The sequence below is a fragment of the Delphinus delphis genome, chromosome 12, assembly GCF_949987515.2.
Source record: "Delphinus delphis chromosome 12, mDelDel1.2, whole genome shotgun sequence".
Taxonomy (NCBI): Eukaryota; Metazoa; Chordata; class Mammalia; order Artiodactyla; family Delphinidae; genus Delphinus; species Delphinus delphis.
In genome coordinates, this window is record NC_082694.2 from 51523034 (window position 1) to 51539950 (window position 16917).

The window sequence follows — 16917 nt, forward strand, 5'->3', positions numbered from 1 at the left end:
TCTTCTTCCATAACACTTGCCACTTTCCAATATGCCATGTAGTTTACTTGCACATTATGTTTGTAGTTTATTATCCATCTCCCATGCTGAAATGTAAGCCTCGTGAGAGAACTTTGTCTTGATCACTCATGACTCCCAAGGGCCTGGTAGATAGTGGGCCCTCAGTAACTATTTGTTGAGTGAATGAAAGCCTCCTTCACAGGCTCCTCTTCTGCTCTTTAAATGCTGGGCTTCCCCAGGGGCCCCCATTCTCATACTGTACATGCTTCCTGGGATGTCTTATCCACATGACCCTTGAACCCAAGTTCCAGCCCAGACCTCCAAGACTCTCTCCCACTGCCTCCACCTGCTTGGGCAAGGCATCTTTACTATTCAGCCAGCGGCACCTCCTCTAGGAAGCCCACCCAGACCTCTTCTCTTGTTTCCTGGCATTCCATGATGTCTCCCATATATATAGCCAAATAAACTGGAAGACTTGGAGGGAATTTCTTTAAAAAGAAATAGTGAATAGCATCTTATGGAACGCTAAGTGCAGAACTGTCTTCAGAAAGACAAAAGCAGCCTCTGAGAGCCAGGAGCTGGCCCAGCACTCACAGCTAGGCAACAGGAAGTGTGGGGGTGGGGTTCTGACCTTGAACATAAGCAATTTCCCAGGACATCTACATCACATGAGGCCACCTTGGGACCAGGGTGGAGTGAGAGTAAAAACCAAACCACTCACCGGTAATCATGTCTGAACAGAGACCAAATAATAACATCATCCAAACCACAAAAATGACCAAACACCCCCATGTGGTTAACATGAGCGACTGCTGCTTCTTTACCAATCCCAGCTTTGGCCTTGCCCCATCATTCCCCCTTCTAGGTAAGAGTTATTGAAACACCCAATCCTAGAATTACCCCCGCTCCCTGCTTTGGTAACGTCCAATTCAGAGCAAAGCCCTGCTTTCTTGAGCCCTCCCCCAAGTCACCTAACTCAAGCCCAAATCCTGAATGAGTCCTTTCTGATACCTGCTGATGGCAATGCCCCCCATGGTGGACAGTCTCCCTTGTTAAAGTGAGTCAGTAGACTCAATTTTTTTCACCTGCAGGTGTGTACCTGGTGGCCTCTGGCAGCAGGGTATGGACAATATTGTACATCTGAGTATTCCCCGCCCCCCATGCCTGGCACACAGCAGTTCTCAAAAACATGTTAGATAAATTAACTAAAACTAAGATGGAAACCACATTTCTGGTACGGAACATGCTGGTGGTCACTAGACAAACCGCTGGTTCTGCCAGGAAGTTAGCAGCTGTTCCTTGAACTCCTGCATTATAAAGTGTGACAGGAAACCTAAGACACGAGTCATGTCCTCATTGGCAAGGCACACAGAAACACACAAGGTTAAATAATCCTGTGGGACCACAGTCAGTAGTACAGGGGCCATTGTGAGCAGCACATAATTAAATGCCTGATGAACTCTAAGTGCTGTCAGGTGACAAATGCAATTCAGGTAGGTGAACAGAAAAGGAAAGAAGTTGTCGCAGACTTTGAGAGATGGGGAACGGCGGGTGCAAAGGCACGGAGGAGGGAATATTCGTGGTATGCTTGCAGGGCACTAGGTTCTTTCAGGCTGGGATTCTGCCCGTCCTGCTCACCTCATATCCCCACAGTGCCTGACACAGAGCAGGCTTTCAGTAACTACGTGGAGAATGAATATGTGTGTGTATGGATCAGTGAGGGGACTCGTGGCCCTGAATAAGAAGGTTCAAAGAGAGGAGATGATGCTAGAAAAGTTGGGGCCTTGAATCCCAGTCTAAGAAATTCTGGATCTTCCTGTCACTTGGGAGCTCATTGTGGAGGGAGCAGGAGAGAGATCTGGGCAGAGCCGTGCTTCAATGCAATCGATCTGGGACAATGTGCAGAAGGAGAAAGAATGTTTTCAGAAAACGAGGAATCTGGGTCCCAAGTCATCAGGGCCTCTGTGCAAATGGGGGGAGGGGATTAAAGGCAAGGTCACCACCATGAGGTGGAAGGAATGTGGGATTTGGAGTCAGCAGACCTGAGTTGGAATTTCTGGGACCTTGGACAAGGTCCTTAACACCTCTGAGCCCTAGCCTCCATCTCCTGTTGCTTGGGATCTGGTACAGACTCATGCCATAGGCCCAGGGCAGGCATTTTGGCCACAGCAAGTCCTCCTGCAAGGTACAGTTGTTTGCATGTTTCAAAACAGAATCACAGGGTCTTCCCTGGTGGCGCAGTGGTTGAGAATCCACCTGCCAATGCAGGGGACACGGCTTCAAGCCCTGGTCTGGGAGGATCCCACATGCCGTGGAGCGACTAAGCCCGTGCGCCACAACTACTGAGCCTGTGCTCTAGAGCCTGCGAGCCACAACTACTGAGCCTGTGTGCCACAACTACTGAAGCCCACACGCCTAGAGCCCGTGCTCCGCAACAAGAGAAGCCACTGCAATGAGAAGCCCACGCACCACAAAAAAGCGTAGCCCCCGCTGGCCACAACTAGAGAAAGCCCGCGCGCAGCAACGAAGACCCAACGCCACCATAAATAATTAATTAAAAAAAACAGCAAAACCCAGAAAATCACAGCCACGATCTCTGAACCAAAGGCTGAGTCAGGCCTTAAGACGTGGAATGGAAAGAGCCATGAATGTGGGGCTTGGGACCTGAATGCTGGTGGTGTTCTCTCACTGGTCATTTCACTTCTCTGAGCCTCGGTTTCCATTCCTCAATAGTGACCAGGAGCCACACACTGCCGCAGCCTCCGGGAGCAGCTCCGGGGATCCCTCTGTGAACACACCAGCAGAGTGCGGCGCATAGCCGAAGGCTCTAGCCGTCCAGCCCCTCCGCCCCTCCCTCCCTGTAAGCCAGTGACCAACCTCCCTTCCCCGCAGGGGGGCTGGGAGCAGACCGTGTGGTAGGAAGAGCCGCTGCCCCCTTTGCAGAAGGAGGCGCCCTCAGCCCTTAGCCTCAGTCCAGGGGCACAAGTCTAGGCCGTGCTGACCCAGCCAGGCCCTAACGGAGCCCTTTGTGCTGGCTTACCAGCCTCTCGGGCTAGGGGCCCCGTCAGCAGGCCACGCCCAGGGTTCCCCGGGACCCTCCACAGCGCTCCCCTGGCTGCAGCTTAAAGTGCAGCTTGTTTTCATCGTGCCTTCTCGGCTTGCTTGCCCCTCTGAGCAGCCAGCCAAACCGGCTCTGTGAGAAGAGGTATGGCGAGGCGGCCGGGCACCAAGGCCGAGTCAGCGGGATGGACTCGGAGCCCTGAGGAGCGGCCCCGAGGCACGAGCCTCCAGGGCACTGGCCCCTTTCGTCGCATCTCCCCTCAGCCTGGGCGCAGAGGCCCTCCTTCAAACGTGGTTCACAGCTGCATGGGCAGCGATGAGCCAGTGCTTCGCCAGGTGGATAAAAACTGAATTAACTGAGAGGAATTGGAACTGAGCACGTGAGAGCAGGGGCCTTTGCTTGACGGGAACCACCGCAGATTCCCTCTTCAAAATCTGCTCCTCTCTGATCTAGGATTTGAGATGAAATGTGATTCAGTTGACATCATATTGACACTTCCGGGTTGGTGGACCTGCTTTCTCCCCACAGCAGGTGTGTCTGCCCTTCTGAGAGATGGCCTGTGCCTCACCACAGCCCTGTGTGCGTGTGGGACCCTAAGGTGGAGGGAGCAAAGGCCAGGGCTGGGCGGGCTTCGGGGCTTTCCTCATCTCACTGCCCCAGTGCGGGCTCTCGATGGCCAGACTTTTGTCCCATCAGGGACCGTCCCTGCCTCCCCTGGCCTTGGAGCCAGTCTTCTCCCCAAATTCTGGGCTGAGGCTACGGCTCTGCTCCTGTCGTGGTGGGCAGGAGGGGCGGTGAGCTCATCCCTGGAAAGGATTAGTCATCAGAGAGACAGGGACAGATCTGGGGGGCAGGACGGAGGACAGGCTCTATGTAAATGAGTCATCTTCCCTCCAGCTCCGAGGGCCCGAGCTTGACAGCTGCTCCAGCTCGGGCCCCGGGAGAGATTGGTAAGCGGGAGCTTCCTGGAGGCAGGAGTAGTTAGCTGGCTTTTAATAGCTCATTTTGCTGAATGATTTCTGGTGAGGAGAGAAAACCTTAATCCCACAGATGAAGCGTGCGGCGGGGCAGGTTCAATCAGCCCCACTGGCGAGGAAAACAGTGCCGAGGTTCGAAGTTGATTCTTGGGGTCACTTGCCCATCACTCCTAAATTACCGAAACTTTCCTAATGTTAAAAATCCCTGACCTGCAGCCTGCGGGGTTCAGCCTTCTTTTCCTAGCCCCTCTGCCCTCTCAGCTATCCCCACACACCCCCTGCTCTCAGCAAACAAAGATCATCCCAAAGGCCCCCAGAGAACAAGCAAAATTGAACAGGAGAATGGAAGGGTCCGCTTCCTCCACGTGACTTGTGTTTTTCTGTTGCCTCTTTGTCCTGAGTCAGGGAGTATCCAGCACGAGCCCAGCCCCCACCTGGCCGTGGTGGGAAGGAACCCAGCGCTGCGCCCTCAGGGAGCTGCCCATCTCGGTTACAATTTAGACAAACCCTCCAGCGGCAGCAAACGTCGCAGTCCAGTCTCAGCTTTCCCACCACAGGCCCACTCTCCGGCGTCCCCCTCCCCCATTGCCACCCTTGATTTCAGGATTGGAAAAGGTGGGGCCTCCCCACCCCACCCCCTCGGTGCAGGGGCCAGAGCCTGAAGCCATCCCAGAGGGGACGCTGCCACTCACCGGGGACCGCCGAGGACACAGAGGCCCGGCGAGACGCAGGGACAGCAAGTTAGCGGTAGAGTCGTCTTAGGTGTGTGTACAGGGGGGTTGTCCTTTCCGCCGAAACTCCTAGTCCGTGGTTCGCCCGTTCCTTGCTCCACCTTCGGCTCTTCAGCTGCACTGTGAGGGCTGGGGCCTCGCCGGGGCGTTTCCCAGCTACACTTGCTGCTTCTTGAGCGCACCAGGGAGCCACCTCCTCGTTTACTCCTCACAGCAACCTTACGAAGTAGGCAGTCATCAGGCCACTTTTAGGGGGAGAAATAACGTGTCCCCATTGGCCCATCAGCAAGTGGAGGCGCCAGAGCCTGACGCCACAGCCTCTGCTCTCAACTCTCCAAGAAAGCTGCTGCCGGCCCTTCCCGAGCCTGCAGGAGGGGAGACTCCCCGAGTTTATCTTCGGCAGCTTGATGCTTCCAGGGTCTGTAAGTCTCTGCAAGGCCAGACAGGTTGCTGGATGCCAGGCCCAGATGATGAAGAAGCTTCTTGCGGTGTCAGGTGACACTCTCACAGCCGCAGTGCTCCTGCAAGTTCAGCCTGAGTACAACGTGGATAGGAGGGTCTCCCAGCCTTGTCCTTCTCCTTCTGCCACAGGTTCATCCACTCCATCGGCAAGAGTTACTAAACGTCTGTGGGCTAGATGCCAAGCTGCACGTGGGAACCAGCCAGGCTGAACCCAGCCCCTTACCCTGGCCCTGTGCACGGCGCTCTCCCAGCAGGGCACACCTTTCTCAAGCCCAGGCCTCTACTTCCTCCCTCTCGAAATCCCATCCACCCTACAAGACTGAACACAGATACCTCTTCCTCCATAAGACTCTCCCAGCCACTGCACCAGGAGAGCATCAGCCCTGCTTCTGACCTAAGCTGGTCAGGGGACTAATTTAAATTTCCCAGGCGATTCCATTATGGAGCCAGAGTTAAGAACTGCTGCTCCAACCAAAAGCAACCTATGTCTCTTTCCTCCGAACTCTCGTGCATTTAACTTTCTCCCTTATCACGTCGCAAGCTCCCTCCTCTAGTTTCACACCTGGGCTCTGCCACTTGCTTGCTCTGTGATCTGGGCAAGTTACTTAACCTAAGTGTCTTTATTAAGTGTGACTCAGTTTACTAATCTCACAAATGGGAATGATAATAGTTCCCACTGTAGTTCATCAAATCTAAGACACCATCAATTATAAATGTACCAATAACGTGTACCATTGAGAATTTAGGATGCTGCCAAATAAACTATGTCGAGTCATTGACCGTAAGATGCATCCTGATTTCAGGGCTGTTAAAATTTCAGGAAAAAGGCCATGACTTAGAATGAACGCTACCCAGTGCCTCACAGAGCTGTGTGCATTGATCCGCATGAAGCTTTGGCACAGTGCCCGGAAATAGTGAGGGCGCAACACGTTTCAGCTATTATTATCCCCTCCGCGTTTCCATTCGTCACTAGAGTTCTTCCAGTCTTCCTTTCATTCCCAGCCCTCCCAAAAGGTTTGGCCAGGCTACTCAGTTGTCCTCCTCAGGGGAGGGACTTGGAGAAGGATGACACGGGCAGCCTAGAGGTTCCAGGCCTGGGGCTCCAGTCCCAGGGAAGTGTCTCCTCTCAAGCGTCCAGCCCTCCTCCACGGAACGTGGCCAGGAGCTTCCCTCCTTCTCCCCAAGAGTCTGTGTCTCAGCTCCAACCACAGAGCAGCCCGATGGCAGCCCCACCCTCTGACCACAGCCCACTCCACATCTCCCACTGTTCCCTGTTTGGAGAGGGAGAGGCGCTGGAAGACCAGGCTGCTGGCCTGGCCTCGGGTGGGCAAGGCCCGGTTCTGTGTGACCTTTAGGCTCCTTGACTGTTAAAGTGAGCCTGTTATCCCTCCTCCAGCCAGTCAGGAAGGATGCCGGGAGAGGGGGATGTTAGGAGACGCTCCCCAAAGTAGTGTGCCCAGCAGACAAGTAGGGCCATGGGTAGGGCTGCCAGGTTTAGCAGATAAAAATACAGGACTCCCAGTCAAATACGAATTTCAGAAAAACAACGAAGCATTTTTTAGTGTAAATATGGCCCGTGCAATGTTTGGGATGTACTTACATTAAAAAGTGATTTGTTTATCTGAAATTCATATTTATTTGGGAGTCCTGTATTTTATCTGATGAGTCCTAATGGGTCCTTTCCCCTCCTCTGCCCACCAACCCCACACCTCAGCTTTCTCACTCTCCCTGACATTTAACTCTCACCCTTGAGATGTTCTTGAAACTTTTATTTTCAGTCAACAAATAACTATCAGTGCCTAATTTATACATGATTCCCTTGCTCACTGTGGAGAACAGAAAGATGAAGACGACTTTATTAAGGGCTTATTAATGTGCTAGGCACTATTCTAAGTGTTTTGCACATATTGACCCAGTTGAGTACAAAAATACAAATATTATCATCTCCACTTTACAGATAAAATGAGGCACAGAAAGGTCAAGTAATTTGCTCAAAGACACGCAGCTAGGGAGTAGTGGAGCTAGGATTCAAACCTGAGCAGCCCATATAACCTATAGTTCCAAATAGCCAATATAATTTGGTCCCTACTCCCAAGGGGTTCCCAATCTCTCTTCAGGAGACAGGCCCCTGAAGGTAATTAATACTATAAGTCATCTGTGCTTGGTACTCAAAATAAGGTTCACCGACCAGCTGCAGGGGCCTCACCCGGGACCAGGTTAGAAATTTTGAATTGTGAGCCCCACCCCAGAAGCTAACAAGATCCCCAGCTGGGTCCTAGATAATCGAGTTTGAGAATCACTGCTCCAGACAAGTAGAGTGACAGTCTGTTCATTCACTCAGCTGACGTGGCCCAACACCTTCTCCATGCCAGGCACTGAAAAGGCATTGCAGTGTTGCAGTGACTTTTTAAAACGTGGGAAATCCTCGAGAATATTTTTAAATGCCTCATCCTTAATTCTTCATGAGGATAGAGTATGGCATTTCCCAAATATTACTCTTTGAAATACTCGAGTCACCTGAGGTGACTAAATACATTCGATGGTCAAATTTGTTTGGGGAACACTGGATAGTGTTAGCATAGCCCTGGTGGCTTCATAAATCACATTAACACGGTGAGTGCTCTAAAAAGTCCCGCAGTAAATAAACGCGTTTCACTTTACTTAAAATTTCTTTTTCTTAATCATGGGCATTCTCTCCACCTCGCATTAAGTCTATTGTCTCATCTTGAGGAACACCCACTGGCAGGTTGTATTACAGTTCACAGACAGGGCTCGCATCGGGAGGTCGACGTTCTACAGGTGAAGAAATAGAGGCTCAGAGGAGTTAGAGTGACTTGCTTCGATCACTTGGCTCATAAGAGGCTACAACAGCAGGCAAAGCTTTGAGTTCAAGTCTGATACCATTTCCTTGACCCTGGGATGTCTAACCAGGCCCTTAACCATCGGCACCAGCTGGAGTGTGTTTGGTCGCCTGTCACAGAAGGCTTAGGCAGGAAAAGAGATTTATGGGCTCATGTAACTGGAAGTCCAAGGGTAGGTCAGGCAGCCTGCAGTTTGGACAGCTCATTAGGTTTTCAGGATACTCGGACAGCTTTCTGCAGTGTCAGCTTCGTCTAAGGCTCGCTCCTCATGGCCACAGGTGGCCGCCAACCACTCCTGGGGCCACCTCCTGCTCCCTCCACACCCAGGGCAGCTCTTAAAGGTGAGAAGCATTTAGGGACTTCCCTGGTGGTCCAGTGGTAAAGAATCTGCCTTCCAATGCAGGGGACATGGGTTCGATCCCTGGTCGGGGAACCAAGATCCCACACACCACAGGGCAACTAAGCCCGTGGGCCTGAACTAGAAAGACAGAGAGAAGAAAACCCTGCATGCCACAACTAGAGAGGGAAAAGCCCGTGCGCCGCAACGAAAGATCCCTCGTGCCTCAATGAACATCCCACGCGCTGCAACTAAGACCCAATGCAGCCAAAAATAAATAAAATGAATAAATAAAATAAATAAGTATTTTTTAAAAAAGTGAGATGCATTTTACCCAGAAACTATCAGAGAAACTCTCCTCTCATCTGATTGGCCTGAATGGGGTCACATGCCCATTCCTGAGCAAGTCTCTGTAGCCGTGAAAATGGCCTGCACTGATTGGCTTAGGCCTATCCATCCTTGAGCCGGTCGTGGTAAGGGACTGGATTTTCCTGATTGGCCTAGACTAATGGAGCCCACCCCTGGCAGTTGGGTCAGTTCTCCAAGGGGCCTGGCTGCTACACTTTAGGTTGGGGGGTGGGGCGATGGTTGTTAAGGAGATAGCTGCAATGTCCACAACAAGGGTGTTAGATCACTTGAAATTTAAACCAACAAATCATCATGATGTATATTTTAAATATCTTACAGTTTTATATGTCAACTGTAACTCAATAAAGCTGAAAAAATTTTTTAAAAGAAATTTAAATCAAAATATTTGAAATTGGGCAGATTCCAGCCAGTAGGGTCATCAGGGATACAGCATAATATTGTTTCTTAAAGGAAGGGCTTTAGCCCATTCACATTAGAATCATCAGGGGACATTTGTTAAAATGCAGATTCCTGGGTCCCTCTAAATAAGCCTCTGGAGTGGGACCTGCCTTGGAATCTGCAGTTTAATCATGCATCCCAGTTGCTTGGATCAACTCTGGTTTACACCTGCTGTCCTGGGCTAATGATTTGCTCTCAAAAGTATCCCAGGTTGGATTATAAATTATATTTCCCCTCCACCAAGTTGATACTGCAGAGCCAGTGGGAAAAAGTCCCCAAGGTGATGAGCTCAGGCTTCCCATCTGGCGCAGTGGAAAGGGCTTCAGGGTCAGCTCAGCCACTCACAAACGGAAACTCAGCCGAGTATCTTCGGTTCCTTTGGCCCACGTCCTTGCCTGCATTGTTGGGGTTGATGATGCGTCCCTCTCAGGGTGGCTGGAGGGACTGGATGAGGGGACATGCGTCCAGTGTCCAGCACAGAGGCTGCCACCCAGGGCCCGATTCAGACCAGTGCTGGTCTCCCCATCTCACTTCCAGGCTCTCGGAGCTGAACTCCAGAGGCCCTGTCACCAGGGCCCCACTTGCGAAGGCGGCACCAGACAGGCTGTGGGAATGAGCTTCACAGCTTTTGTCAAAGTGGCATAATAAAGCCCCCAAGTGTCTGCTCTTTGCAAACTGGGATGGCAGATCAATTGTGGCACAAACAAAATTGAGGCTTGGTGCGAACCCGGGGACAGATCACGCCCGCCCCCGCAGGGTGTGAGTGGGGGAAAGGGGGATTTTCGGGGTGGCAGGGTTTGCCTTTTCTCTGGCTGAAGCTTCAAGGCCCCTCTCCAGAGCCAGCCTGGCTCCCAGAGCTTAGGGGACTGTTCTTCCATCCTGGGAAGCATCTGGCTAGGCAGCAGCACCGGGCACAGACCCTACTGCCCTCGGCAAGAGGTCCGGCCCCGGGGTCTCAGCAGCCCAGAGCTCTGAGCCTCTCGGCGTTGGTGGGGCAGGAGGGTAGACTGTGCCCCCTCCGCCCTGCCTCTGGAGCTGAGCCGACGTGGGTCTGTAGGAAAGCAAAGGGAAGTGAAGTGGGCACAGGAGCCGGACCTCAGGAATCGGGGCAGTGAGAGGGACACTTGTGTTGGGTGCCCTCTGTGCTGGACAGAGAACCTCCTGACCTGCCTGTCCCCTTCATTCTGGGCAGAGAGTGCCACAGACAGCCAAGCACTTGGCATCATTTTGGGCCTGGAGTCACAGCCATGAGGACACCTCAGGACAGGTCTGGCCCAGCCCCTGCATGGGGGCAGCAGAGGGGTGGGGAGCTGTGCAAAACCTCTAAGAAGGCAGCCCGGATCCTCTGTGCGGGTGTCTGCCTGTTTTTCCACCACAGCCCTGAGCGCAGCCCGAGGCCTGCCAAACCAGGTCTTCAGTAAGTGTTTGCTGGAAAAAGGAATGAGCGGGTGGATGACGGTGCTGCAGGTGCATATCTGGTGGTGCTGTTGTGTAGAGGCCCTGGCAAAGGCCACAGCCCTGCAGGGAAGGAGAAGCGTGGGTGGAAAAATAAGTCTCATTCAGGGTTCTGTCATCCAGGGGAGAGGCAGATCCTCAGCAAGAAACCCAGACTCTAAAGGGGGTGCTGGGGCAGGAGCCAGGAGTCCAGTCATGGAGGAGTTTGGGGGAATCTGAAGATGCTCCTCGAGAGTGGAGATGGCTTTTGACTCGGGGGTAGGTCAGGCAGGGGCAGTCCTGTCAGGAGCCCAGCGGGCAGATGAGTGCCCTGCCTGGGGGCAACCGGCTGGACTGCGGGCCAGAAGCAGCGGTCCCTCCTGTGCCTCAGTCCTCCTGCTGTCCCCAAGCCCTGGGTTGAGTCTGGTCTGAATTGCCTCGCTGTCTTAACTGTGCCACGGGAAGGGGGATGAGTCCACCTTGGTGAAGACATTAAGGGGGGAGCAGTGGCCCCCCTCCCCAGCAACAGTCAGTGGAGAGAGAGCCACAAGAGGAGAGTGGACTCTTGGGGACAGGAGCTGTGACTGAGGGTCAGCCACCCTGCCCACATGAAAGTGCTCTCCCAGCTGCCAGCCCTCTTGGTTTTCTAAGAGGCATGGAGGCCCTGCGGTGCCCTCAGAAGACAGTCTAGGGTGGCAGAGAGAAGGTGGATGTTAGACACCAGCCAACCTGGGTTTCAGGCTCAGCCCCACCATTTCTGGGCTGTGCGGCCATGGCAACTACTTAGCCCCTTGACCCGAGGTCTCCTCATCTGCTAAACAGGGGTGTGCCTCCCTCACAGGTTGTAGAGATGGAGCGAAACGAGACCTGCGGGGCTGGCACTGTGAGTGGTGGGCCTTTGGAACCAGTTTATTAAATGGGCTGGCACGGGAAATGGCTTTGTCTTCATCTATGGTTTTGAAGAATTCTCCTTTGGATTCCTTAACAACGTCTTGGATAGATGCTAGAGTTTTCCAAATAATATTTTTTTAAGTATTACCAGTTTTAAAATCGAGACCCATTCTCAGATGTCCAACCCAATCTAAATCCCATCTTCAAATTCACTTCTAATCAAAGCTCAGCCTCTCCCTCCAGCTCTGGCCTGGCCCCCGGCTCAGGGACCTGCAGTGTGGGAGGGGTCATCTGTTTGTTTCCTCCTGGTCTTACATCACTGGTGCCACTATCATCCTTTCTTAGCTTTTGCTGGTGGCATCACAATGCCCACGGCTAGGACAGACATACCCTTCCATGGAGCCCATTGGGTCTTTGGAGATTCCCCCCTTCCCCCCCAATACAGGGACCACTGCCCTGCACCTTTCCCTAAGTGGGTGGTGCTTCCTGTGACTACATCGCATGCTGTCCCCCGCCCTCCGCCCCTCAGGCACCCTTGATCCAGCAGGCAGCCCTCCCGGGCAGCGTCTCTTCAGATGTGGCTGCCGTCTGCAGAGTCTGCTTGACCCATGTCACTCTCCCCCATCCTTGGCGCAAGGTGCCCTGGGAGTACAGACTGCTCCCACTGATGCCCTCTTCCTGTCCCTGCCTGTGTGGGCTGCTCCGGTCAGCCTCTGACCCAGAGAACTATCGAGCACAGCGTCAGACTCCAGGAGACACCTCTGGCTCTCCCGAAACCCTCACCATGCTCCACTCCAGTGCTCCTGGGTAAGCTTTCAAGTGTCTGCAGCTCAGCCAGCATCCACTGGGAAATGAGCTGCCAGGCTGCCCTTGCTGCAGCCTGACGTTCTCTTCACCATCACCACCACCGCCATCTCTAGACCTGCGGGTACCACAGCACCCCTCCTACTTCAGGACCGTCTCCCATTATCCCTGGATAATTTCTAACCTTTCTGTACAGCCTGGAAGTGGGTAGTAGGGGTTACTAGTCACCAGACCCATTTTGCTATTTTAATCGATATGACATAGAGGTATCTAAAACTTCTCTTCAGAATGAGGGCTAACATATTACACGTCACTCTTAGCTTTAAGACTTTAGCTGAAAATTCTCAAAAATAGGAAAATCCCATTCAATATCCTCTTAGGCATAGTATTAATATTCCAGGCTCAGGATTTTTCATTTCTTTAGGAATTTAGCCAAGTGATCCCCCTACGAGAGGTGTTGTTTTCCCTTCATGAGTAGCAGCAGTGCTGTGTATGATGGTCTAAGCACGAAGCTAGAAGCCAGGACACATGTGTGGCATCTGTCCCCCACAAGCTGTAGGTCGTGTCCCCTCTGCCCCTTCTCCCTCACCTATACAGCGAGGGGCAGACCAGAATTAAGTTCACAGTTCTAACGGTCTAGGCATTTTGAAGTGTTTCTTATCATGACAGTACAAAAAAATCATAAAACATACAATTTGAAAGTTATTATACAATAAGCACCCATGTAACCACCACCCAGGTCAACAGAAGATTTCCAGCACCCCAGAGTCCCCCTGGGTCCCCTTCCAGTCACCAGAGGAAACCCCAATTCTGACTTTTATCAAAATTATTTCCTTGATTTCCCTTATAATTTTGCCAGCCAAGTATGCATCCCTAAAAAGACACTGTAGCTTGGTTTTGCCTGGTTTTGAATTTTATGCAAATGGAATACTTCTTCTGTGTCCAGTTTCTTTTAACATTCTTTTTGTGAGATTCATTCATGCTGTTGCAAGTAGCAGTGGTTTGTGCTTTTTCCTTGCTGTATAGTATTTCCTTGTATGAACAGACCATGAATTAGGCTGTTGGACACTTGGGTCATCAACCTAGGACTTTCTGTAAATACACACACACAAACACAAACACTCCCACTCCACGTATAGTCATATCGATTCAGAGCTGATTTCTTCATGAATTCAAGAACTTGAGTTTGGCTTTAAAGTGTAGCAAAATCCCTCTATTGAGTCCCTGGTTATACTGCTAGTTTGGCTTTTTTCACACTCTTACGGCCAAATTCTGAATCTAAGGACATAATCCATCTTCCTCAACAGAGGTATCATGATAAGGTTTTCTCCTAACTTGAGTCATTAAGCATAAGATGGAGACAATGTCAGGCAATTGGGCATTTCCTCCAAGGAATCTAGAAAATGATTAGCATACAAGTTTAAGGGATCATTCTGAAAAAAACTTTCTCTGGCCTTTTTAGGGAAATGGTAAGCCACACCTTTCCCAGAGCTGGCACCACCCCCACTTAACAGTGCACAGGTAGATCTCCTGACGTCGGGCATGCATTAAACAGGGATGCCCCTGAACTTCTGCTACAGAGGTGTTGACAGGTGCTACTGTGCCACTCAGACAGATGATGCATTTTCTGCTCAGACTCCAGGCAGCAGTGGATCTTCATGCTAAGGGATTACATCCCCTCCCATAACCAGAGGCAGGCAGCATGGGTCCCACAAGGACATCACAGCCGGCAGCTGGCTGAGAGCTCAGGCTGGAGGAGCAGAGCTGCCACTCTGCACTGCCCTGGATGACAGGGGACGAGCATCCTGGCGGGAAACCAAGCCTTCTGCAGAGATCAGTTGATAAAGAAGCTCCCTTAAAGACGGTGCTTTGAACGAATGGGTAAATTAAGACTTAATTACAAGAGTCAGAGCACTGAGCAGCTGCCCCGGCACAGAGCAGACCTCTCAGGATAAAAGCCACTCCAGACACCCGGCAGCACAGGACCCAGCGGGGCCAAAACCTTTCCCTTGGCTACAAGTGTGAGCAAGGGTGATGGTGGTCCTTGGGTGAGAAGGAGCTGATGTCCAATGGCAGAGCCACGCTCACTCTCTGAAGGTTGTGGACTCATTCTCAAACAATCCATTTGTCGGTTTCATAAACTGACAAAACTCTCCCTTTTCAGAGACCATCAAATAGAGCTACCTGGACTGAACACACCCTACCTTGTCCCCAGCAATCCCATAAAATGAAGCCTTTATGGAAGTCTGTCCTAACAAGGCCCAGGTGTGCCACTGGTACATTAAAAAACAATTTGAGGGATGGGAGACCAGGTGACACTTGTTCAGTTTGTGGGCATCACATCTGTGCAGTGGCTTCTGTTTTGTGTTTCCTGATGGGTCCCTCCTAGTGACCATCTTGCCTCACCCGTATTGATTTATAGATCCCCCACCCCAGACGAGGGGCCATGTCTCCTCCATCAGTTTAGGGGTTGCCCAGATTAGGAACCATATCTAGTGCCACCAAGGCAGAGAAATATCTAAATACCACTTGAGCGATGCCACTCAGCATAGGAGCCATGTCAGCACCTGCACATGCCTGCCCCGCACAGGGTGGGGACCACCCGCTCAGCCGGGACCTCGCTGATCCCCGCTCTGGTCTCCACAGGTTTCGGCATGACCACCCCCGCAACGGTGGGCGGGAAGGCCTTCCTCATCGCCTACGGGCTGTTCGGCTGTGCCGGCACCATCCTGTTCTTCAACCTCTTCCTGGAGCGCATCATCTCGCTGCTGGCCTTCATCATGCGCGCCTGTCGGGAGCGCCAGCTGCGCCGCAGCGGCCTGCTGCCCGCCACCTTCCGCCGCGGCTCGGCGCTCTCGGAAGCCGACTGCCTGGCGGGCTGGAAGCCCTCGGTGTACCACGTGCTGCTGATCCTGGGTCTGTTCGCCGTGCTGCTGTCTTGCTGCGCCTCGGCCATGTACACCAGCGTGGAGGGCTGGGACTACGTGGACTCGCTCTACTTCTGCTTCGTCACCTTCAGCACCATCGGCTTCGGGGACCTGGTGAGCAGCCAGCACGCCGCCTACCGGAACCAGGGGCTCTACCGCCTGGGCAACTTCCTCTTCATCCTGCTCGGCGTGTGCTGCATCTACTCGCTCTTCAACGTCATCTCCATCCTCATCAAGCAGGTGCTCAACTGGATGCTGCGCAAGCTGAGCTGCCGCTGCTGCACGCGCTGCTGCCCGGCGCCCGGCGCGCCCCTGGCCCGGCGCAACGCCATCACCCCGGGTTCCCGGCTGCGCCGCCGCCTGGCCGCGCTCGGCGCCGACCCCGCGGCCCGCGACAGCGACGCAGAGGGCCGTCGCCTGTCGGGCGAGCTCATCTCCATGCGCGACCTCACGGCCTCCAACAAGGTGTCGCTGGCGCTGCTGCAGAAGCAGCTGTCCGAAACGGCCAACGGCTACCCGCGCAGCGTGTGCGTCAACACGCGCCAGAACGGCTTCTCAGGCGGCGTGGGCGCGCTGGGCATCATGAACAACCGCCTGGCCGAGACGAGCGCCTCCAGGTAGACGCGTGCCTCGCCGCGCCACGGACCCTCACCAGGCTGGGGTGCAGCCGGGCGGCGTTTGCTTTCCTTCTCTCAGACGCTGGCGCTTTCTTAACCTTTATCCAATAAAATGAAACCAAAAAAAAAAAATTTTTTTTTTAAAGAAATACTATTTGGCCAGGCCTGATGTTATCAAGGGCAGGTTTTGGGGGAGCCTGTTTTCCTTATGGGCTCCCTCTTGGAGAACTGTGGTCCCCAGCAGATTCTCCTCCAGGGAGAGAAAAAGTGGCACCCCAGACCCTCGCCCGGTGCACACGGCAGTGAGAAGAGTGCCACCCCTGGGTTCTGCAGACTGGCACTAAACCCCGTCTCGATGCACGTAAGCAGCTGGCAACCCCAAAGCATATGGTGCAACTTTTCATGGCTCTGAATTACCTCCGCAGCATTTAGAATCCTGGCCCAGCCCAGCAGCTTCCTTCTGGTCGTCAGAAGTGATATAGTCACAGTTATGACAGGTGGGGATGGGGAGAGCCATATGTTGCCTCCTGATGTATATATATAGTACAGCCGCTACACACAGAGAATGGCGTAGTATTATGCAATGGGATGAAACACAGCACCAACTTGCGGACTGTGGCATTTCCCAGAGATGTGGGAATTGCAGTGGTAAGGGGCTTAGCAGGCCTTTCTCAGCCTGGAGTTAGTCCACTTAGCACAGCGCACAGGGCAACTCCTTTTAAAGAGGGAAAGCCTGGAGTGGCCTGCAGGGCCGGGAGCACTCGGGCTGCAGAAGCCCAGCTCTGCTTCAGCTGGCTGATCTCTGAGGCTCAGGGCACATCTCTGAATCCCCTCAACGCTCCTTCCTTTCACCAGCATCGTCCACGGGAATGCTTTTCGTTATTAACCAGGAATGTCTGAGTCTTCTCAGACAAGATTTTTCTTTGTTGGTGTGGATTTTTTCTTATCTTTTTTTCCCTTTTAGAGAGCCCGGGGGTGCAGAGCGCAGTACCCCCTCCAGCTGCCCCT

At 52.8% G+C, this 16917-nt stretch overlaps 1 protein-coding gene across 1 annotated transcript in view; it reads left to right on the forward strand.

The window, feature by feature from the left end:
• KCNK12 (potassium two pore domain channel subfamily K member 12) overlaps positions 1-16122 on the forward strand; it is a 52308-nt gene extending 36186 nt beyond the window's left edge. The window contains exon 2 of the mRNA XM_060027583.1: positions 15012-16122. Within this exon, the coding sequence (XP_059883566.1) occupies positions 15012-15913 (902 nt within the window). The 3' untranslated portion in view covers positions 15914-16122. The remainder of the gene's footprint in view (positions 1-15011) is intronic.
• Positions 16123-16917: the final 795 nt, after the last annotated feature.